Below are 23280 nucleotides of genomic sequence, written 5' to 3'. Positions count from 1 at the left end.
TAATTACTTAAAATAAGTATTAATTATAAAGCCACCTTCCAATTCTTATCTTCTAGATATTATCTTCTAAGTATATTTCATCTTAATATCTAATGTTATACTCACTACTCCTGTGTAATAGCGTAGTCCAACTACATGACCTCTCAAAGTTCCAAATAAAACTGAATCTAGCTCTTCATCACTAGTTAGGAAATCGTCTGGAGGTATAATATCTTGGAATTCAAAACGGGGAAAGAAAGTTGGATATGAGAGGCGTGGAAAATTTCCATGGGCTCCGTATTGGACAGTCTGCAAGTACTTCCAAACAGGATCTCTATTAAAAAAAGCACAGAAAAACGATACAATATTTAATCAAGTATTTCCCAAAGACGATACTAGATTTTTGGCCATTTGTTTTCTCATTTCAACATGTTAAATCTTTAGTGGGAATTGCCACATATTGATAGAGTTTCTCTGGGTAAAGCAGGGTGTGGAGTGGGGAAGGTTTCCAAGAACCCTACCTGTTCAGTAATGCCTCTTCTACCCACCAAGTACTCAAAATGAAAACTCCAACAAGGGTTTGCAAATCTCCTTCCTAGTGAAGACCATCTATTTAAATTGCGATGTATGTGATGTCTGTAACTCTAATTACATACCGAATTTCAACAGAAATTGAACTAGAAAAGGCTTGCAAATATAGAACTATTATTATACGTGAAGCTATTTATATCGTTACAGATAAATCGAGCATCCACTACCTTAATTCTCTCCAAACAGAACCCTTGTTTTATTCAGGCACCCAAACCACGCCATCACGGGAAGCTGAACTCAAGCTTCCCACTCCGTTGGTTTAAGGGTATCCTCAAACCCCTCATGGATAACTGTTTCAGGAATAGGCGTGTAAACCAATCTGAAAAATGGAAAATAAGAGGAAGCCGGCTGAGGCGCTTCCAGGAAGTTTCCACTCTGCCAAGAACAGATGGAAGCTATTTCCCCGCGTTTTCCTTTTACGCCGTACATTAATCTCCTGGCTCCACTGAAAATACATATTTCCATGCCTAAGAATGCACATAAACTGTGAGGTACTGGGGGACAAGGGCTGTCTTAATCGGCCCTTTATTTCGAGCACATCGCCTAGCGCACAGGGGGCATCTAACCGGTGTTTGCTCAATCAAGGTCCGGGCTAAAGAGAGGAGCTTTGAACCCCAGGACCACCACAGCCCTTGAGAGAGATTTCCCCAAGGCCCTGGCATGAGGCTCGCCAGAGAAGCCTCCCCTCTCCAGCCAAGGCTATGCATTTATTTCTCCCGCGGCGATACGAGCCACCAGCAGGACGAATACAAGCTGCACTGGGAACGCGAAGGGAGCTCGAAGGGAACGCGGGGAAGGTCAGGTTCATTTGGGGACGCCGACAGGCCGTTACCCCCTACGCCCCACCCCCTCCGCCCCCTTCACCTCTTGAACATCCAGGACATGGCGCTGAGCGGATGACGAGCGGAACGCCTGGGCGCCCCAAATCGCTCTCGAGCCGCCTCGATACGCCTCCCTACAGGCCCCACAGCCGAGAAGCCCAGGGCAGATTCCGAGCGCCTGAGGAAAAGCGCACGACTGGAAGACGCGAGGCTAGTCAAACGTCGACGCCGTCGCCTTCTAGCAACAATCTGGGAGACCAGCGACGCTTCGTGACTGACATTGGCAAAGTCCAATCGCGAGGAAGGGGCCTAGGAAAATGAACCAATCAGAGCACAGAAAGGAGGGCAACTCCGCCCCACGCAGGGATTCAAAGACTGTAGGGGGTCCCGGCTGCAGGGGCGGTTCCATCCGGGTTCTTCCCCGCCCCCAAGGCGGGCGCGCGGGAAAGCCACGCGGCCCTTGGAGCTCGCGTGGCGTGTTGGCGGTGTCTGCGTTTTGCTTGATCCCTTGGTTCAAACACAGGGAGACGACTCTCTTTTCCACTGTTTGCCCCGGGCCTCACGTCTCAGACCCCTTTTTCAGGCCTTACCTCATCCTGCCTCTAATTTCCTCATTTGATGTGACCTGTGACGGAGTCTTCTAAATAAGCCCCGAGATTTTCCGAGCTCTGGAGATAGCATGGAGTTACTTTCCTTCACTTCCTGTGGCGAACCCTGAGTGTTTTGCCCTCAAACTATTCATTTGAAGTGTCGCTATCGAATCTGAGCATACGGAGTTCAGGAGAACCTCCTGCATTTTTTTTTTTTTTTTTTAAGGAAAATTTTCATTTCTAGTAGATTAAAGGCATAGCATAACTTTGTTGGTGATTGCTGGGAGTGGTGAGGGGGACCAGCTTCACCTGAAGCACGTCGCTGCCCAGGTGCATAGTGGGAAGAAGCCTATTTTCCTTAAGGAACTGTAGGAGGAACTGCGCTCCACGATTGGCTTTTGTGAACAAGTCTGAGGACAGTCAGAGGAGAACTGGATTTGGGGTGGGTTGGCCAGGGGGCCCGGCTGCAACTGCGGGGCTGGCAAGGCTGGGCTCTGCACCTTGGGAGCCTAGAAGAGGCTAATTCAGCCGGCCTTTTAACTGGTGCGGGAGCTGCACCAGAGTAGGAAGCTGATAGTGACTTTGAACTGCACTTAGGGGTCCATAAGTTTAATAAGAGAATTGCAGGATCAGAGGAAATGTATTTGTGAATGTGAGCGATGTTGACATTTGCCCTTCATAGAGTAGTCCATTTTACTCTTCCAACAGCAGACGATGAGGGGTATTCAATGAGTTTTTCAAGAGCCATTTGTTCGTTTTCCTAAACTATCACCTGTAAGCATGAACCAGCAGTGGAAAGAGAAATGTAATTTGCAGCAACTTTAAGAATCTTAATTTCCAAAAGTCTTGCTATGATACAAAAACTTCCAAGTTTATGTCATAACTAACAGGCTCGGGAAGACTATATATGATGTGTTTTTGCTTGTTTGCTTTGTTCACCCATATGGAGATAGTGACAAAGTTCAATAGAAGAGGAGAATTTTCAGGAATGACATATGAGAGTTTATAGAGTAAATCTCTTAAGTGTATCTCAGGGAAAGGGCCTGAATGCCATCCATCACCCTGGGCCAAGCATGACAAAGGGAGGGATGATAGCTCAATAATTTCTGAGATCCCATTAAAAAAGGAAGCTATGTTTTATTTTCCAGATTGTAGCCTCAAGGTTCTGCAGATCTTGGAGTCTTAAGAGATGAGAAATGTGCCAAGGCAATAAAGGAATAAAGGCTAATAAAGGGGCTCTGTTAAAGGGCTCAATGGCAGCCTTTCAAAATCTTACGACAGTCCCCAGTGACTCTCCAGCTCTGTGAAGGCTGGAGGACTTCACTAGGTCATAGTTCTAGCCAACAGAAGCAGGAGGCTGGTGCCTAAAGATGAGGTGGGACAAGTTATATCGGTAGTCGATGCCTGCTGAAGGTGAATGGAACCCAAACATAAGCCCCCTAAAGAGTAACAGAATGGGGACTGAATCTGAAACCTGTATTTAATTGACTTCAAATCTTAACATGCCCAAACTACTTGGAAGTGACTAAGTTACCTCCCATTAGGCAAACTGAAGGTGTAAGACAAATTAAATTCAATAAAAAAATACAAAGCATTATCTCTGCAAATGGAGTCCGTGATTGAATTAATACATACTACTACACATCCATATACACATACCTCAGTGAATTTATACCTAGGTATTTATATCAGATACCTCTATATGGTTGAATTAGGGGATTTTCATTTTCTTCTTTTTTATAATATGCATGTAAAATGTTCTCTGTATTGAAAATGTATTGCCCTTTTGCCATAAGAAAATTATAAAAAAATATAAACTAAATTGTATTAAAGAAATTATGAAGTGGGGCACCTGGGTGGCTCAGTCAGTTAAGGGGCCGACTTCGGCTCAGGTCATGATGTCGCGGTCCGTGAGTTCGAGCCCTGCGTCGGGCCCTGTGCTGACAGCTCAGAGCCTGGAGCCTGTTTCCCATTCTGTGTCTCCCTCTCTCTCTGACCCTCCCCCGTTCATCATGCTCTATCTCTCTCTGTCTCAAAAATAAATAAACATTAAAAAAAATTTTTTTAAACAAAAAAAAATTATGAAGTGTTTCAACTTTGTTTTTGTTACTTACAGAAAAGTTGCAAAATTAGTACAAAAAGTTCCCTCATACCTCTTACCCCATTTGTTTTAACAATATACATAATCACAGTACAATTTTCTTTTTTGTTGTTGTTTTTTTATTTTTCAATATATGAAGTTTATTGTCAAATTGGTTTCCGTACAACACCCAGTGCTCATCCCAAAGTACAATTTTCAAAATCAAGAAATTAACACTGATACAATACTATTTCTGAACTTTTTTTTTTTTTTAATACAGAATACAGAGGAAAGGATCAAATATAAAATCTTTTGTGGCTTATTTACAACAGAATTTTCTCAGACTTAGTCAGGACCCCAACAGATACTGGGGCAGATTTCTGTGTACATCAGCTGGCAGGGCAGAGGAAGTAATATAAAATGCCAAATAAAAATCTTCAATAATATAATGAATATCAAGTGCCTGCCTTGAAATAAGCACTCAATAAATGCTCTGTCGTTACTATTATTGAAATAGAATTATTATCTAATGAGTCTCTAGCATTTAACAAGAAGTATAGTTGATTGAAGCTTATTTCCTGGTGCTCAGCAGCTGGGTTATTCCTAAATACCAGAATTTCCTGGTGCTCAGCAGCTGGGTTATTCCTAAATACCAGAATAACACTGTTTCCAGAAGCCAGTCATTTTCCCAGGTGTGTGTCCTTGATCGGACTGAATTGTTTCATCAAGAACCAGGAGACACTCTGATCTCAACTCCCATTCTGAGAAATCTGTGGTGTTCCAGATTACAGAAGGCTTTCTCAGGAGATAATTGTTTCCTCCTCCTTCAGGCCTTGACTAATGCTCCTACTCAGCAGAAGACCAGAATTGCTGAAGAATCAGGCCTGTCTGGGATCCTAACTTCAGGAAAGCACAACTCTGGGCCATGGAATTATTTAGGGTTCTTGTCATGGCCATGGTGAAAATTCTTATTTTAATGAATACTGCAAGGATTGGTGAAAATTTTTCTGCCTCCTTTATGGCTGGAAAATTAAAAAAACAAAACCTCAACTCTAAATATACTTTAGATATTATGAAAAATACTTTTTTAATGTGGGAAACTATATAGTATTAGCAAATCAGTTTTTAGTCATCATCACAATTCACCAAACTGCTGCATCCTACAACCATACATAGGCTAATCCAAAATTAAGGTTAACTTGCCATCCTTTAGAAAGTTAAAAATCCTGCAAAATGTCAAACACATTTCTCAGATTTGAAGAAAAAAAGAGCATTTGAATACATATTTGGAGGAATTTAATCTCCTGACCTAATAGAATTAGAAATTCCAAGAGACTCAAGTTCATAAACAGATGAAACTTTAGGATGAGAATATATTAATATCATGCTTGAACTGCTAACTTTGTAATATTTACAAATGAAATTTCCATTTCTCAAATATTTTTAGAAGGTGTTGGGTCAAAGAGATTAAAGTCAGATGTACCCCCATACTAAGTCAACACAGATGGCTGTAAATATTCAGAAAATTGAGCTTATCAGGAAACAACAGTTGGCTACATTATAAATTTGTGAAAAAAAAAGATAATTGAGAGGACAAGACACAGTTTTACCGGTAACATTAATACAGATTTTTTTTCTTGAAACAATGCGAAACAAAGCTAGCCTGGTGTTCTAAGATGTGCTTTTTCAGATACTCTGGTAAGAGAGAAATCACTATAACCTTGTTTAAAATTACCCTTTATTTGAAAGAAAATTTTGAATTTAGGAAAGAAGTGGCAAACATATTTTAAAAAATATTGACGTCATAAATTGTTTATTAGGTTAAGAATTTTAATTTACTTACATTAGCAGTAACAGTGGAGCTGGAGGGTACTGCGTCTTCTCCAAGCTGCCTCATGTGGAACTTGTGACCCTTTCCAAGGCCACGCCTCTTGGGGCCTACAGGTCAATTCTTGAATCTCCCTGTGCTTGAGAGCTAGTTTGCTGATCCAGTGAGTGTCGGGATTTCTTCTGACAGCTTTATGTAATGGATCAATGGGGATAACCTCAAAGAATTCGTACGTGGGATCTTCACCAATCCAGTAAAAATTCAGGACTCTCAGAGCCCCATGGTGGCATCCAGCTTATTCCTAGGCAAGAGTGAAGACTTGGGGCAAACTTTAGCTGGTTAACACCATGATGGACAGGCTTGCCATAGGTCGCACCTTTAGGAACTTGGCATTTGTAGTCACCGCAGTGCATGTGAATCCGATACATGACATAACCTTGCTTGGCGTTGTATCCCAGTCTGGGGGCTTTAGCACGTCAGGCTGAATGGGGTACCCTGTAGAGCGCAGAGTAACTGGCAGTACTGAGAATAACGCGCATTACATCAGACTGTGTCTTTCTCCATAGCTCCAGGATGTACGTGTAAGCGCCCATCTTGGTTGACCTTTGAGTGAAATGGCTGCTGCCAGATGGAAAGGAAAAGAGCTTTCTTCCACAATCCCTTTTGGGCACCTCTTAATTTTTTTTTTTTTTTCTAAGTACTAAATAGAATAGTTCTCAATGTTTTACCCCAAGAATCCCTTTATTATTGAAGGATCACCTAAAACTTAGTTTATTCAGGTTTTTAATCAAGAGTTTTTAATTAGCTTTTAACAAACTTGAAATCATGTATTTTCAGGAAAAATACTTTTGAAAAGCTTTTTTAAACCTATACATTTTTATTTGAGGAGGTACGTTTAATTTTTTTTATACCAAAAATAGGTGGATAAATATTATTAACTTTGCCAGGGGTTCCTGGCCTCAGGCTAGGAATTACAGAGGTCTATGTGCCAGACACTTGTATATACACATACAAAAGTGTATAGTACATGGTTGAGAATAAAAGATAAGTTGTGATGAACAATGGGTGTTGTATGTAAGTGATTAATCACTGAATTCTACTCCTGAAAACAAATTGCACTGTATATTAACTAAAATTTAAATTTAAAAAAATAACTGGAAAAAAAGATAATGAATACATAGTCTCTAACTATACAAAACAAAATAATGCATGTCTTACATGGGATTATAAAGCAGAAAGGCACACCCAATGAGATACAAATCACTAAACTGCAAGGGAGATTAACAAAGTGGGGTAATACAGATAAAAAAAAAATACTGGGCTCTGGAAACTAGGGAAAGGAGGTTTCACGGATAAGGAAGCAGCTAAACTAGAGGGGATTGACGATTTCAATGGGTGTGTTGCAAAGGATTCGTTAAAGCTGGAGGAAAAAAAGCACCAAGTCAGAGAAGCAGGCCATTTAAAATATGATGGAGTGCTTATTTTGGGTAAAAGAATGTCTATTGAGACTATAAAACAGAAATGAAAATGTCATCCAACTAAACCCAGAAAGAATGCAGTTCTATATTTCTCAATATCAACTTAATGTAGAATTAGGGCTGGACTACAGAAATAACAAGAGAGTAACTGTTTTCCCAAACACTAAGACTTGACATGATTTTGTTGATGTTAATTAGCCAAGGGATTGTCCTGCTGTCCACCACCCACCGCAAGAGTCCCTTGTAATCAATGCCACACTTAGCAAGAATCTTCCTTAATGGATATTGTCTCTGCCCAAAACAAACTACAGATCTTCCTCAACTTATTATGGGGTTATTTCCTGATAAGCCTATCCTATGTTGAAAATATCTTAAGTTGAAAATGCATTTAATACACTTAACCTACAGAGCACCATCACTTAGCTTGGCCTACCTTAAAAGTGCTCAGATTTGTTAGCCTACAGTGGGGCAGAATCCTCTAACACGAGCTTATTTTATAATAAAGTGTGGATTATCTCATGTAATTTATTGAATACTGTACTGTAAGTGAAAAACAGAATAGTTGTAAGTTCACCAGTTGATTGTCCCTGGGATCACATGGCTGACTGGGAGGCTGCCTAGCATCACGACAGTATCGCAATGCCTATCAGTAGCCCAGAAAAAGATCCAAATTCAAAATATGAAGTGCAGTTGCTACTGAATGTAATCGCTTCTGCACCACAGTAAAGACAAAAAAAAAAAAAAAAAATCATTAGGTCAAACGGTTGTGATCGCCTGTAAAACAAAAACAATATGAAACAAAACAAACACAAATCCAAAACAAAACTAAGAGACCATCACAGCAAGCTTTGACCCTGCATGGTTGACCTGTGCCCCAACATATTTCCTCTCCTACTCCCTCCACATTAAACACCACGCAAACAGTAAAATAAAAGTCCACATCAACCTAAAAATCTTACTGGAATACTGCTGTGTAACTAGATGTTGTCATCTTCCTCCTCCAGCTACTAAACATTCTCACTCATTAAGCTAGGGAATCATTACAATTATTATTGTTTTAGATTTCAAAGGTAGTTCAAAGTCCCAGAACAAACACAACGAAATTACATATTCTTCTTCGTCATCACTGAGGATTAATTATCCCAAGGCCTACCGTCTAAATCCCCATTTCCTGATTCTAAGACTAGTGTAATGTTCTACCTCACATCATACAATTTAACAACTGACAATATACACAAAGACATTAAAAGTCCCACAAAAGTCAAAAGTAAAACAAAAAACAAAAAACACGCAAAAACATCTGTACGTGGCATCACACAGGCTAAACTTAGCTAAAGACACAAAAATTTACTAGTTTTACTAAAACTATGGGCGTCTTAGGAAGTACTTGAGAAATTATCGGTTTACTAAAATAGGATACAAATTTCAGGTGGGAGCAGAACACTAAAACCACGTTATACTCTGACAGAAGCCTTAGCCCTGCATACCCCTTGCCCGGCTTCCTGCCTTGCGGTCCTTCTGGTTTCAGCTCCAACTTCAGTTGCTCTGGGAAACCTTTCTCACCCACTCGCTTCCGCTCAGCACAGCAATTAAAATACATGCCCTTCTACTCAGGCCATTTTGTCAGCTAGCTTGTTAGCCTTTTCCAAATTGTGAGCTCTGGAATGAATAAACCCCACGCCATCCGAAGGTCAGGCAGAACCCCGATTAAGAAGCAGAACGTCCGCAGCCCTTCAGGCTACAGCAATCGGAGCCTCGGCGGGAGGCGGCACGTGCCCACTTCTCGCGAGAGCAGATACCAGGCTCCAGCTCGCAATGCGCATGCGGAGTTGGGAATGCGGACCTGGAGACCAAAAACTACTTATCCCAGAATTCTGTGGGCATGCATCCTCCTTATCCAGGACTATGTTTCCAAGAAAGCCCTGCAGGATCTCAGTCCGTGTTGGGAAGCTTTTCTCTCATCAGAATGCAAAAGGCAGGATTAACCCGTATGTTTCCTTATGCTGCCGAAGCTGAGACAATCCCTAGTTTTCCCGGGATGGTGTCAGCGAAGCCTCTCGTTTAGACTTGTCATAGTTTGTTAGACCATGATGTCGTTAGAAGTTCAGAGAAATCGAGATTTTGCAAGGAGAAGAAGAAGCAGGGAGACAGCTGCGCCCGACCCAGCCTTGTGCCAAGCAAGGGCAGATGGCTGAGGATGCCCAGATCTTCTTCAACTCACACTGGCCAGGATGGTGTCTTGGTCCCCAGAAGCCCTAATGTTCTGGGAGTCACACTGTGGTGGCCACCAGGCTTCAGCTCCCGAAGTCTTCGTAGGGGCAGTGGAGTCGTTACTGTTCTCAGTATCAATCTGCAGGGAAACGACCTAACGGGGCTCCAGACCTCCCTTCTCCCTTGCTCCTAATCTTCAATTCTACTGTATTTCTGCTTCAGAGACTCAACTCTGCAAGTCTGCAAGGATCCCCATCCCCCACCCTGCTTCTCCCATCCCCTAGTCCCTAAATCTTCAGCCTCTACCCTCCAACAGTTTCTTACTTTCTTTCAGACCCTACAATCGCGTGCTTTTTGTTAGTATTGTGGCATCATTCATTGTTCCCTCATATTGAGAATGCCACATCTCTAGTGCCCCATTAGTGCTGAGACTCTAGGTTAGCCAGGGGCTTTCAGAAACCTGCCTGGAGAAAATAGTTCTGTATTTGGGCTTCAGTGTCCCTACTTGAAGCCCCATATGAAGCCTCTTGGATTCAGGACACAGAGAAGAGATATGTCAAGATGAATCACCTCCTACTGATGATGGCAATACCTTTCATTGGGTATGGAGACAGTTATTGCCTTAACCAGAGGGCCCAGTCAGTCAGACTTTCCTAGCCAGGAGTGTAACCTTTTCCTTCTACCCCACAGAAGAAGTAAAAACCCTAGGCCTCATTACTCCTCTCCAGGTACTTCTGGCTCGGGTCAGTTATGTGACTGTGTTTGGCAATTGCAGGAATCAAGGTCATGCTTGGGAGCTAGAAATAGAACCCGGAAGCTATTGATGCACATGGGTGGTGCTGTTACTGGGAGGTTATGAAGACATTGCTGCTCTGGGGGAGGACGCCCTTGAGAGGAAGGGGAAGTTAGAGGACCAGTTACATTTCAGTTTCACGGCTATCAATGATTCTTGTGTGATCTTGATTAGCTTACATCCTAGACCTAAATTTCCCTTTCTAGATATACGTATAAATGGTAAAGGGGCATAGAAGTGGAGGATAGTCCTCCTTGACACCTTTTCACTGCGTTAAAGGCATTCTTACCAGGCAAGAAAAGTAGATTATTTTTAGGTTCTAATCACACCACCAGAGGGCACTATCGACTGTCTGAAGAGCAATTTAGTTTACAACTTCATCAGCCCTGTTATGTTGTCATAGTTTTTACACACATTACATAGAAAAATGAAACAATGTCCCAGTAATGTCATTAATTTATTTAGCACCAACATCAGAAGGAAAACCAGTCTGTTAAACCAGAGGTTCCCAACCTTGTCTCATATTGGAATCTTTAAGAGCTACTGATGCCTGGCCCCTGTCTCCAAACATTCCGATTTCATTTTGCTAAGGGGTGCAATGTGAGCTTCGGTATTTTAAAAAGCTCCCCAGTGATTCTAATGTGCGGCAAGATTTGGGAAAGGCAGCAAGTCCTCTGCTCAGTTTTAATAAAGGAGTGTGAACCTGATCTAAACGTTACATGTTATCAACTTCATAAGAGAAAAGCAGGAGTCCTTAGGGAAGCAATTCCAGGAATGCACTTGATGCAGTTCCAACTGGAAGCAATGATAGCCTCTCTGTGCTGTTTAGTGTTCCCAAGAACAAGAGCCTTACTGGAGTGACTAGAGAATTAGGTTGAAAGATGATAATAATAGCAGCTTTCATTTATTAAGCTTTTATAATGTGCCAAATATATCTTACCCTTAACAGGTTTTAGCTCATTTAGAATAAAATAAAAGAATAAAAGGCTAGAAGCTATCATTATTTCCACTTTACCCATGCAGAAACAGGTACAGAATGGCTGAATAATTTGCCACAATCACACAATACGGCTAGCAAAGCCTGGGTTCAAATCCAGTAGTCTTGTCTCCTGGAGCACAAACTCTTTTTTTTTTAATGTTTATTTATTTATTTTTGAGAGAAAGAGCACAAGCAGGGGAGGGGCAGAGAGAGACAGAGGGAGACACAGAATCTGAAGCAGACTCCAGGCTCCGAGCTGTCAGCGCAGAGTTGGTTGCAGGGCTTGAACTGATGAACTGTGAGATCATGACCTGATCCAAAGTTGGATGTTTAACTGACTGAGCTGCCCAGGCACCCCTCACAAACTCTTAATCACCGTGCTATTCTATTTCCTAATCCACAAGTAGTGAATTTTTTCCTTTTCTCCCCACTTGGTCTATGTATTTAGTTTTCACATCCTTTTTTGTCCCTCCTTCATTCTCTACTCATCTCCAAGGCCTACATGTATGGCCGTTGTTCATTTTCAGATTACTCAAGTTTCTAGCACTGTATATATAACACTCTGGGAAGATACAAGGCTATACATTTTCTCACCATGTGGCAGGCCCTTCACTAAAAACTTTATGTGTATTATCTCATATGAGGCTTACAATAGCAGTTTTAAAGTTGAAGAAACAGGCTGGGTGAGGTGACGTAACTTTTTCAGCTGATATGACTTGGTTTCAAGCTGTTTACCCCGGCATTTCCATCTGTCTTACGAGTCCCAGTAAGTATTTATCAAAAAGGGGAAAAAAGGGAGGAAAGGAAGAAAAGAAAGGAAAGAAAAAGGAAAGGGGGAAGATAGAAAGAAAAGAGGGAAGAGCTTTTCTCTGTTAAAGATATTATGAATATTCTAGAACAGGTCCATATTCCCTTAGTCTGAGCCTGAGTGAGGAGATGGTTTTCCTAATGTCATTCCACCAGGATGGAATTCTGAAGCACCATTATGTGAGATTTGCCTTTGGCTTAGGCTGGTATCTTCTTCTGGGTATTTATCTTGTGTCCCCCACTAAGGAGCAAGTTCTGTGTCTCCCACTCCCTCACTTCACTCAGCATGTTGGCTTATATGTAGTAGCAAAGAATCATCAGGTGCTTTTTAGATATGGATGATACCTCATCTTGCTCATTCCCCTTGTTCTACAGATGTGGAAACTCAGGTCTAGGGAGATTGTTGGCACCAAGACCACGGTTATTGTAAAGCTGGCATTAGAATTGACTATCAGCTGGCGGCACCTGGGTGGCTCAGTTGGTTGAGCATCCAGCTCCTGATTTTGGCTCAGGTCATGATCCCAGAGTTGCGGGATTGAGCCCCAGCCGGGCTCTGCTCTCAGTGTGGAACCTGCTTAAGATTCTCTCTCCTTCTGCCCCTCTCCCTCTGCCCCTTTCCCGCACTCACTCTCTCTAAAAAAAAAAAATAAAGAAAAAATAGAATTGACTATCAGCTGAATGCTCTTGGCACTCTTCCAAACTCAAATATTTGTTGATGTGTGGATTGATTTATTTTACTGTCAAAATAACCTGTAATGTGATTGGTACAATACATTATACATGTGGAAACGCAAGACTATTTCATGAAGTAGTTACCACTGTAAATAATTTTTGGCTGTAATAAGATTTCAGATTCATTCAGCCAAATAGTTTACTGAATGGTTCTCAAAGTTTGGTCTGGAGATTAGCAGCATTAACATTGCCTAGTAATTTGTTAGAAATGCAGTTTCTCTGACTCTGCTATAGACTTACTGAATCAGAAGTGGGGGCGAGGCACAGCAAAAAGTATTTTAACAAGCCCTCCAGGAATGTCTGATGCATAGTCAGGTTTGTGAACCACCGGTTTGGTGTGAAGGGTCTGTTTGGTTTAAGAAATATATAACCAATGAAAAGACTAAAGATTTTGTATAATGGGATTTTTAAAAAAATCAGATAACCTGCTTACATATTACCTTTATTAGGACTTGTCTGGCCCAGGAACAAGAAAATGGTCACTTGAAATATTTTGACTTCCCCTCTTTCTCCACCCCTCCCCTTCTCGTTCTCTCTGTCTACCTCTCTCTCTCTCAAAAATAAACATTTAAAAAATATTTTGTCAAAAATTCAGTTTCTACCATAAAATTATTCTCTAGAATAAACCTTTCTGAAAAGATATAGGATTAGACTCTCATGACAGAAGCAATGAAAAGCCAGGAATTGCAAGTATATGTATTTAACAAGATGTACCTGTTAATGAATACAGGTAGTTCATAGAAAATTCTGTTAGTTCATAGTTCAAAGAAAATAATGTCAACTCATGAAATAAATATATTTATACGAGGTATAGTTAACTTATATATGTTTGCCTGTGTGGGAAAAAGGGAATGTGCACTTAGAATGTTTCAATCAGAGAGCTCTGTGATTAGTTAGGAAACAGTTTTCATACAATTTCAGCAATGACCTAGCTCAGTAGAGGATGCTACCAGTTCTTTCAAGTTAGGAGTCATTCTATATATGGAAATTCCAGAAGGGGCCACTTTTTTTTTTTTAAGTGTATTTATTTATTTTGAGAGAGAGAGAGAGGGAGAGAGACTGCATGTGAGTTGGGGAAGGGCAGAGTGAGAGGGAGAGAGAGAGAATCCCAAGCAGGCTCCATTCTGCCAATGCAGAGCCCAACTCGGGGCTGGAACCTATGAAACCATGAGATTGTGACCTGAGCTGAAACCAAGAGTCGGACTCTTAACCAACTGAGCCACCCAGGCACCCCATAAGGGGCTGCTCTTGACTACAACAGAAACTGAGTGAGCTAGGCATAACCCAATCTGGAGGTCACCAGAAATGTAAATTGTCCCTCTGAGCAAAGAAGGCATCTACTGCATTAGCCCTGCTTTACTGAGTGAAAAGGTAGAGATGGAAATGTGGGTGTGTGTATGCGCGTGTGGCATTGAGTGTAAGGAGAAATTTACTTTCTTTCAGGAAATTGACAACTATAGCCCAGAGGACTATTCTGAGAACACTGTGAGATTTTGTAACCTTTGGAATTTACCTATCTTTGTTATTTACTGTTTCTGCCTGTTTGTTTTGTTTTCCTAGCATTAATTAAGAGCAAATACATTCAAAAGCGAGAGTAACCGAAGATAGATTTTAAGAGTAGTCTTGTGGAAGAAGGAATCCCAAGGCAAAGAGTGGGTACGGATGGAAGCCACAGAAGGAAAGGAAAGGACAATAGGCTGTGAAGGTACCAGGGTGAACAAAGCAAAGGGCCCATGTGGAGATTGTCTTATGGCCATACATGACAGTAGAAAAATGGGAGTAAAAGTTGGCTTTGGTGGCAACTTGGGCATATGTGCAGTTGCTACCTGACTTTCTAAATTGTTTATTTATATTTTGAGACAGAGAGAGAGAGAGAGAGAGAGAGAGAGAGAGAGAGAGAAAGCATGAGCAAGGGAGGGGCAGAAAGAGAGGGAGACAGAAAGAAACCCAAGCAGACTCCAAACGCTCAGCATGGAGCCTGACGTGGGGCACGATCTCAGGAACCATGAAATCATGATCAGAGCAGAAATCAAGAGTCAGATGCTTAACCAACTGAGTCACCCAGGCACCCCACTACCTGACATTCTAAACTATCATTCACACTTTCTTTAAAGCCCAAGACAAGTTCTGTATACCATTATACTTTGGGTTGCTATAGAAATCCTTTCTACTTTAATAACATTGGTATTTTAAACTTCTAGGATGGCTTGCCCACCTTGCTTTGTGCCCTAATGAGTTGGCCTCTTTAAGTGACAAACTGCAAAAAGACATGAGGTGATATACCAGTAAGAAATTCTGAGCTGGGATATTTTGTTCCTTTAGATAAGTGTTTCCTGAGTAGAGATTCTTAAAGATGCTCTGAACATACATGTTTTTGAAACACAGTGTGTTTTGACTTCTCTATTTTTAAATGGAATGAATAAAATAACTACAAATTACCCATGAAAGCAAAACAATGTGAAAGACCCTAAAAGTTTTTTCAGTGAGGAATTGGGATATAGAGGACATCAGATGAACATCTGCTGGGTACTGTTGCACACTCTACTCTGCTCCGTGAGCCTGGGAATGTTACCAGAAAAAAGAGGAAAGTCATGGAGGTCAAAGAGGGCGACCAACTTTCTGCTACAGCAGAAAATTGAAAGAATTGCATTTTATGTGGAAGAGGCTCAGGAGTGAAAATTCAAGGAGGCACTGCTCTGTATTCCTTCTGGTCTCTGCATGATGCCTTGATGTCTGTCTCCAGGCTTGTTATATTTATCAATCCTGCAAATGTAGAAACCTATCCCAAACTTTTCTTCAGGCTGAAAGACGGCCAATCCAACTTCACTATCCTTTCCCAGTCTGTTAACAAATGATGGGATGCTAGCAAATGGCAGGGGCACCCATAGCACAAGTGTGGGTTGATCAATAAAGGAAATGCATGGCATGATTTTGAGAGCAACTCTACATTTCTATAGATGCCGCCACACTGATCTAAACACGAAATGTAGTAGGATCCACTTGAATAAGAGATAATGATCTTTGTGTCACTTTATTGTCTGAGTGACAGTCTCTGAATGCCCTAGCTTTGCACATGCTAGGGTCTCAATGCCAGACTATCAGTGGAGATCAGGGATGCCCAGCAAGGTCCTGGTAGTCTTCCAAAAGAGCTCCACAGCTGGAACCTACTTTTGCTTGAGGCCTCTACAATTCCTATTAATAACAAGGGTTCTACTAAAATAATATGTTTTCTAGAGTTACATTTGTGATTATTACTCTTTGTTTCAGCAAAACCTTAAAGAAGAAAAGTGAGTCTACACTTTTCTTCTGGAGGGCATGTTACAAGGAATGTCAGAGAAGTAATATTAGAGAGGACCTAAAAAAGAAGCAAGACAGTAAGTCAAAGGAAGATCTGGAAACAGGTTCTAGGTACAGGCAACAGCAAGTGCTAAAATCCTAAGAGAATGAGTAGCGGATGTTCAGAAAACAGAGAGAGGGCTTCTGTGTCTGTGGCACCATGAAATGGTAGGAAATGAGCTTGGACAGAGACAATGAGGTTGACCAGATCATGCAGGGCCTCACAGGCCAAGAAAATTCAGTTTTGATCTGAATACTGTGGGAAGCCATTGGAAATTTCTGAGCATGAACGTGACACTGTTTCTTTTTCTCTTATTTAAAAAAATTTTTTTAATTAAAGACAATGTTTATTTATTTTTGAGAGAGAGAGAGAGAGAGAGAACAAGTAGGGTAGGGGCAGAGAGAGAGGGAGACCAAGGATCTGAAGCAGCTCCGTGGAGCTGACAGTGGACAGCTGGATGCAGGGCTCAAACTCAGGAACCTTGAGATCATGACCCGAGCCAAAGCTGGACACTTAACCAACTGAGCCACCTAGGTACCCCCCTTTATTTAAAATTTTTTTTAGTCTTTAGAATTTTAAAATGTTTTCCTTAACATAGCAAATATCTTAGAACGCATTATTTACCACTGAACTCCAGTCCACATCATTTTTTACGTTAAATTCTGAAAGGAATACTTATGAAGTACCTACTATATAATTGAGGTTCATACAATGAGCTTTACTCTGCCTCTAATTAGCAGTATGATTTGGGTAAGTCTCTTACCTGTTACATGTCTTGTAATCTTAAAAAAAAAAAATCCACATATTTAAAGCACACAATCTGATAAGATATGACATATGTATTCACCAAGAAACCCATTATGAAAATCAAGATAATGGACATATTTGGGGCGCCTGGGTGGCTCAGTCAGTTGAGCGTCCAACTTCGACTCAGGTCATGATCTCACAGTTCGTGAGTTCGAGCCCCGCGTCAGGCTTTGTGCAGACAGATTGGAGCCTGGAGCCTGCTTCGGATTCTGTGTCTCCCTCTCTCTCTCTGCCCCTCCTCAGCTTGCACTCTTTCTGTCCCTCTCTCAAAGATAAATAAACATTAAAAAAAAAAAAGATAATGGACATATCCATCATTCCCAAAAGTTTGCTCATGTTCCTTTGTAATCTCTGTCACCTCCCTGTCCGTCACTCAGACCCAGGCAACCACTGTTGTCTGTTACTATAGTTTGTATTTTCTTGAATTTTATATAAATGTAATCATTTATTTAAATAAGAGTATATTCTATTTTTATTGGGTTTCTTTCACTCAGCATAATTATCTTGAGATCTATGTGTGTTGTTTGTATCAGTAGTGCATTCCTTGTTATTGCTGAGTAGTATTTCATTGTACAGATAAAACAAAACTTGTTTATCCATTCATCTGTTGATGGATTTTGGGGTTGTTTTCGATCTTTTACTATCACACATAACGCTGCCATGAGAATGTGTGTACAAGTCTTTTTAAGGATATATGTCTGTCTTCAGATCTCTTGGGTAAGAGAACTAGGTGTAGAATGGTTGAACCATATGGTAGGTGTATGTCTAATTTTCTAAGAGACTGCCAAACTGTTTCCAAAGCTATTATACCATTTTACATCCACATAAGTTGCTCCCTGTCCTCACCCACACTTGTTATGATCAGTCTTTTTAATTTTAGTTATTACAATAAATGTATAGTGGTCTCTAATGGCAGTTTTGACTTGAATTTCCCTAATGATCAATGCTGTTGAGCACATATTAGAATCTTAGTGCCCAATGCAATGGTAATAAAAGGTAGGGCCTTTGGGGGGTGATTAAGTCATGAGGGTGGAACTCTGATGAATGGGAATTGTGCTCTTATAGAAGAGATCCTACAGAGCTCCCTAGTCCCTTCCAGTAAGTGAGAACACAGCAAGAAGTCAGCAGTCTACAACCTCAAAGAGGTCTCTAATCCTACCCTATGCTGGCACCTAGATCTTGGAATTCCCAGCCTCCAGAACTGTGACAAATATAGTTGTTGTTTATAAGCTGCCTAGTATTTCATTGTAGCAGCCCAAATGGATTTTGTTATAGCAGCCCAAATGAATTATGACAGTGGCTCTCTACAAGCCAAGAAAAGAAGCCTTAGGAAAGAACTGCAGACACCATGATCTTGGACTTCTGACCTCCAGAACTATGAAAAAAAAATTCTGCTATTTAAGCTATCTAGTCTGTGGTATTTTCTTATGGCTACCCTAGCAGACCAACATAGCCTCCCATAAGGAAATTATGGTGTGCCCCCTGCTGTCCCTACATTTGTAACAGGAATACAAGGATGCGACTCCTGCTTGTAGAAACCAGGCACATCCCCCACCCTCCCTTGGCTAGCATGTCTATTTCCTAAGAATCTTAAATAATCCAGGTTCAGTGGCTATCTCTAGAAGGGATTGGGGTTCCAAATCTCACTTCTTTCTCCAAAATAGACATTTTTAATGTAGGTGAAATTACAATAAAATTGTAATTTTAGTCTTGAAATTGTAATTTAGTACAGAAATTGTAATTTTCACGGCACAAAAACAGACACTCAGATCAAGGGAACAGAATAGAGAACCCAGAAATGGACCCACAAACATATGGCCAACTAATCTTTGACAAAGCGGGAAAGAATATCCAATGGAATAAAGACAGTCTCTTCAGCAAGTGGTGCTGGGAAAACTGGACAGCGACATGCAGAAGAATGAACCTGGACCACTTTCTTACACTAGACACAAAAATAAACTCAAAGTGGATGAAAGACCTAAATGTAAGACAGGAAGCCATCAAAATCCTCGAGGAGAAAGCAGGCAAAAACCTCTTTGATCTTGCCTGCAGCAACTCCTTTCTCAACACGTCTCTGGAGGCAAGGGAAACAAAAGCAAAAATGAACTATTGGGACCTCATCAAAATAAAAAGCTTCTGCACAGCCAAGGAAACAATCAGCAAAACTAAAAGGCAACCGGCCGAATGGGAGAAGATATTTGCAAACGACATATCAGATAAAGGGTTAGTATCAAAAACCTCTAAAGAACTTATCAAACTCAATGCCCAAAAAACAAATAATCCAGTGAAGAAATGGGCAAAAGACAGGAATAGACACTTCTCCAGAGAAGACATCCAGATGGCCAACTGATGCATGAAAAAATGCTCATCATCAGGAAATACAAATCAAAACCACAATGAGATATCACCTCACACCTAATGTCAGAACGGCTAACATTAACAACTCAGGCAACAACAGATGTTGGCGAGGATGTGGAGAAAGAGGATCTCTTTTGCATTGCTGGTGGGAGTGCAAACTGGTGCAGCCACTCTGGAAAAATGGAAAGAGTCCAAATGTCCATCGATGGATGAATGGATAAAGAAGATGTGGTATATACATGCAATGGAATATTACTCGGCAATCAAAAAGAATGAAATCTTGCCATTTGCAACTATGTGGATGGAACCAGAGGGTATTATGCTAAACGAAATTAGTCAGAGAAAGACAAATATCATATGACTTCACTCATATGAGGACTTTAAGAGACAAAACAGATGAACATAAGGGAAGGGAAACAAAAATAATATAAAAACAGGGAGGGGAACAAAACAGAAGAAACTCATAAATATGGAGAACAAACTGAGGGTTACGGGAGGGGTTGTGGGAGGGGGGATGGGCTAAATGGGTAAGGGGCACTAAGGATCTACTATATGCTAGCTAATTTGGATGTAAATTAAAAAAAAATAAAAACAAAAGAAATTGTAATTTTCAGTCTTGAAGGAGAAAATTTAAAAAGAACAATATGGCATATATTTGTGGAGAAAGGGGTGTTCATGAGTGTTGTATCTGAATGAGTTACTGTAAGCAGTTCTTAGGCTCTTTGTTTTCTATAGGAGCCTTCTGTCAGTTTTCAGCCCTAGCTTGATGAACAGAGTAACTTCTTGTCCAAATCTCTGCCTCACTGAGTTTGGTGAATGGTTGTATCCCAAAGAGTTCCTATTGGTTGGATTAGGTTAAGGAGAGTACCATACTACTAAGGGGTACTTTCTTCATCTAGATGGCACAGAAAATGGAGGTAGAGTTTAACTTCAATCCAATTGCACCTAATTTGTAAATTCTTTGAAGAAAAGGCTTATGAGGGTGACAAATAGAATCTGACCAGAGAAAAATGTGCTCTCTCTTTTAACTCTGCATAAGTAAAGAGACACCAAAAGTAAGAGAGCATCCCTCAATCCATACTTACATACATTATTTTCTGGGTAAATTGTAAACAGTAGTTCCAACGCTCACTTCATCTAAATGTGTGAGTTTTTGTTTTTTTGTTTTTTAAGTAGGCTCCACGCCCTGCATGAAACCCAACGTGGGGCCTGAACTTACCACCCTTGGATCAAGACCCTGAGATCAAGAACCGAGCTGAGATCAAGCGCTGGACTCTTAACTGACTTAGCCACTTCAGGAGCCCCATCTAAACGTGTTTTGTTTTTTAAATTGGGATTGCAACCAGGAGATCCACGTTGAGACATCAGGAATAGATACAGGCCAGATTATACTATAGTTGTAGGTGCACTGGACTGAGAGCTAGTGGATTTCACCCCTCGTCCTTCCATCCTCTGGGGCTCAAACTAATCTTTTGTCAAATATCTGGAGTTTACTAGGTGACGTCCACGATTCTTCAGCAAAAAATTTTTTTTTTCTTTTGCTAAGCACATTCTAAAGTGTTGCTCCTTCCAACAAACAACTCTTCAGTATATTTAGCCCGGAGTTGAGCCGTGTGCACTGCACTTCAGTTTTCCCAGCCCTATCCTCCAGAAGCTCACAGGCTATCAGGGAGACACGAGTGATGCCCCTGAATCAGGAACAAAATGGTACAAGATCACAGATGATCAAATGTTTAAACGTACTCAAGGGCCTAAACATCTCGCCCAGCCCAAAACAGGACTGTAAAATGACAAATGAAGGAACACACAGGTCTCTAGGCCCGTCAACCACGCAGCGCGGAGCAGTGCCAGCACAGGGCGGCCGGGTCCAAGTCCCAGGACTGGGGGCCTGTGGGGCGCGGGTGCGCCGGGCAGAGGCGACTGCTCCCCAGCCGGGCCTTGCCCCGTAACTAGCAGCCACTTTAAGAAGGGGAGCCGCAGGCGACCCGGGTGGAGCTCACGTGACTCGGCTCTGTGCAATCGCTGGCGGAAGTGGTCCAGCTCCGGTGACCGGCACGGGGTCTCCAGGCGCCCCGAGGGGCGTGCAGGAGGAGCCGCCCCGCCGGGCTGCCCCGCAGTGGGTCGCCAGGATGGTGCAGCTGTACAATCTGCACCCGTTCGGGTCGCAGCAGGTGGTGCCCTGCAAGTTGGAGCCGGAGCGGTTCTGCGGCGGCGGACGCGACGCGCTCTTCGTGGCGGCAGGCTGTAAGGTGGAGGCATTCGCAGTGGCGGGACAGGAGTTGTGCCAGCCCAGGTGCGCCTTTTCCACGCTGGGCAGGGTGCTGTGCCTGGCCTACAGCGAGGCCGGTGAGTAATGGCGAGGCCAACGGGTGCCTGGACCCCAGCTTGGGGCCTCCTTCCTAGAGGACCGAGCGTCCTTGGCGGCACTCTGGGTGGGGAGAGGACTTCGTGCTTCCCGGAACTTGCCGGATGGTGTTGGGGGTCCGGCGGCTGATTGCTGAAGGTGCTCTGAGCTGCGCCGTAGTCCTGGCAACCGCAGGTGAGCGCCTGCTTCTAGTGGGGGGTGGGGAGGGATTGCATCGCTGACTGTTCCTTATCTCGCATGCTCAGGAGAAAGGCCCGTGGTTGGGTGGCTGGGTTCCACTCAGCCGAGACACTTCAAAACAAACAATAAAACTCCAAACACCCAAACTCAAAAGTATAGAAAATTTCAAACACATACCAAAGTAGGGAGAATAGTATCCTGCGCCCCAGTACTTCCAGCTTCAATAAATATGCCAACTCGTGGCCAGTCCTTTTACATCTATACCTTTATCGACTTCTTGTCGGTTTTTGAAAGCTCACATTATATGCTGGGTTTTAAATCTATGTAAGTGGATCTCAGGCCATAGACCCCGCCCCCAACAAAATGGTGTAATAACACCCATTACCCTTTTCCCACCGAAATGTGAAGCAGCACCAAGAGGTATATCAGGTACTGTGTGAGTATATTCTATTTTAGAAAAATTCAATATTTAAAAATAGGTAGTATTTAGATTACAGAAGGATTTATCATAGGATTCTTTTAACTGCCTAATAATCCACTTAAAGTTGGATTTCTGGTTTTCAAGAGTGGTGTAAATGTGTAAGTGGCAGTATTTATGGTGGAAAAGCCTATGGCTTAGGGGCTTACTAATAAAGTAGGGAGCATGAACTTGGAGGACTGGAGATCTCATTCTAATTCCTACTGTGTCTGCAACTGGTTGGGTGTGAGTTTATAGAAACTTTAGGGTCTCAGTCTCTGTTTAAAAAAAAAAAAAGTTGAATTACTAGATCAGTGATTTCCAGACATTGGGGTTTTGTGGATCAGTAAAAAACTATGGGGTATCATCCATAGTATGATGTATATGACTGGTCATTTTGTCAAGTAAAGATACATATTTTTAAAAATGAAAAGCCCGACTATTGATTGCAACCCTAAGAGAAAAAACAGCCTCAAACATTGGATGTCTTTGCTTTATGAGCAACTTATTGTGCTGTTATTTTTGCTTTTTGACTAGCGAAGACAACAACAGAAGCCCCCACTGATCCACAGATATTTTTGAAAGCCACTCATTAGATCTGTGTGTTCTCTATCAGCAGAAGATTCTGATTTGGGTATTTCTACTGAAGTCTTTCTTTTAATCATCTTTCAATATTGGTAGTTTTCCTCATCTGGCTCCCCTTTTAAGCATGGAGGTTCTCACCTTCAAGAGCTCTACTGAGTGGCAAACTCCCCAGTTTCAAGGTGTGGGGTGTGTGTGTGTGTGTGTGTGTGTGAGTGTGTGTGTGTGTGTGTGTGTGTGTGAGAGAGAGAGAGAGAGAAAGAGAGAAAGGGGCAGAGACAGAGAGCAGACATATTTACATGATT

At 41.8% G+C, this 23280-nt stretch overlaps 2 protein-coding genes across 6 annotated transcripts in view; one reads left to right on the top strand and one right to left on the bottom strand.

The window, feature by feature from the left end:
* HLTF (helicase like transcription factor) overlaps positions 1-23280 on the bottom strand; it is a 97973-nt gene that overhangs the window by 50347 nt on the left and 24346 nt on the right. For 3 of the 4 annotated variants that reach the window (XM_042954684.1, XM_042954688.1, XM_042954689.1), the window contains 3 exons: positions 5905-6510; positions 1435-1700; positions 106-313 (listed from right to left, as the gene is read on the bottom strand). In XM_042954684.1, the coding sequence (XP_042810618.1) occupies positions 106-313; positions 1435-1700; positions 5905-5958 (528 nt within the window). In that variant the 5' untranslated portion in view covers positions 5959-6510. Of the gene's footprint in view, positions 1-105; positions 314-1434; positions 1701-5904; positions 6511-8854; positions 10069-23280 lie in introns of those variants that run through there. The other variant, XM_042954685.1, reaches the window with a different exon arrangement.
* HPS3 (HPS3 biogenesis of lysosomal organelles complex 2 subunit 1) overlaps positions 21420-23280 on the top strand; it is a 38675-nt gene continuing 36814 nt past the window's right edge. For both annotated transcript variants that reach the window (XR_006207004.1, XM_042954693.1), the window contains exon 1: positions 21420-21737. Coding sequence is in view for 1 of the 2 variants with exons in the window: in XM_042954693.1 (XP_042810627.1) it covers positions 21521-21737 (217 nt within the window). In the remaining variant the exon portion in view is untranslated. The remainder of the gene's footprint in view (positions 21738-23280) is intronic.

Source organism: Panthera leo, chromosome C2 (assembly GCF_018350215.1).
Source record: "Panthera leo isolate Ple1 chromosome C2, P.leo_Ple1_pat1.1, whole genome shotgun sequence".
Lineage (NCBI taxonomy): Eukaryota > Metazoa > Chordata > Mammalia > Carnivora > Felidae > Panthera > Panthera leo.
The sequence above is the reverse complement of the archived record's forward strand: the minus strand, read 5'-3'. Positions and strand labels throughout refer to the sequence as shown.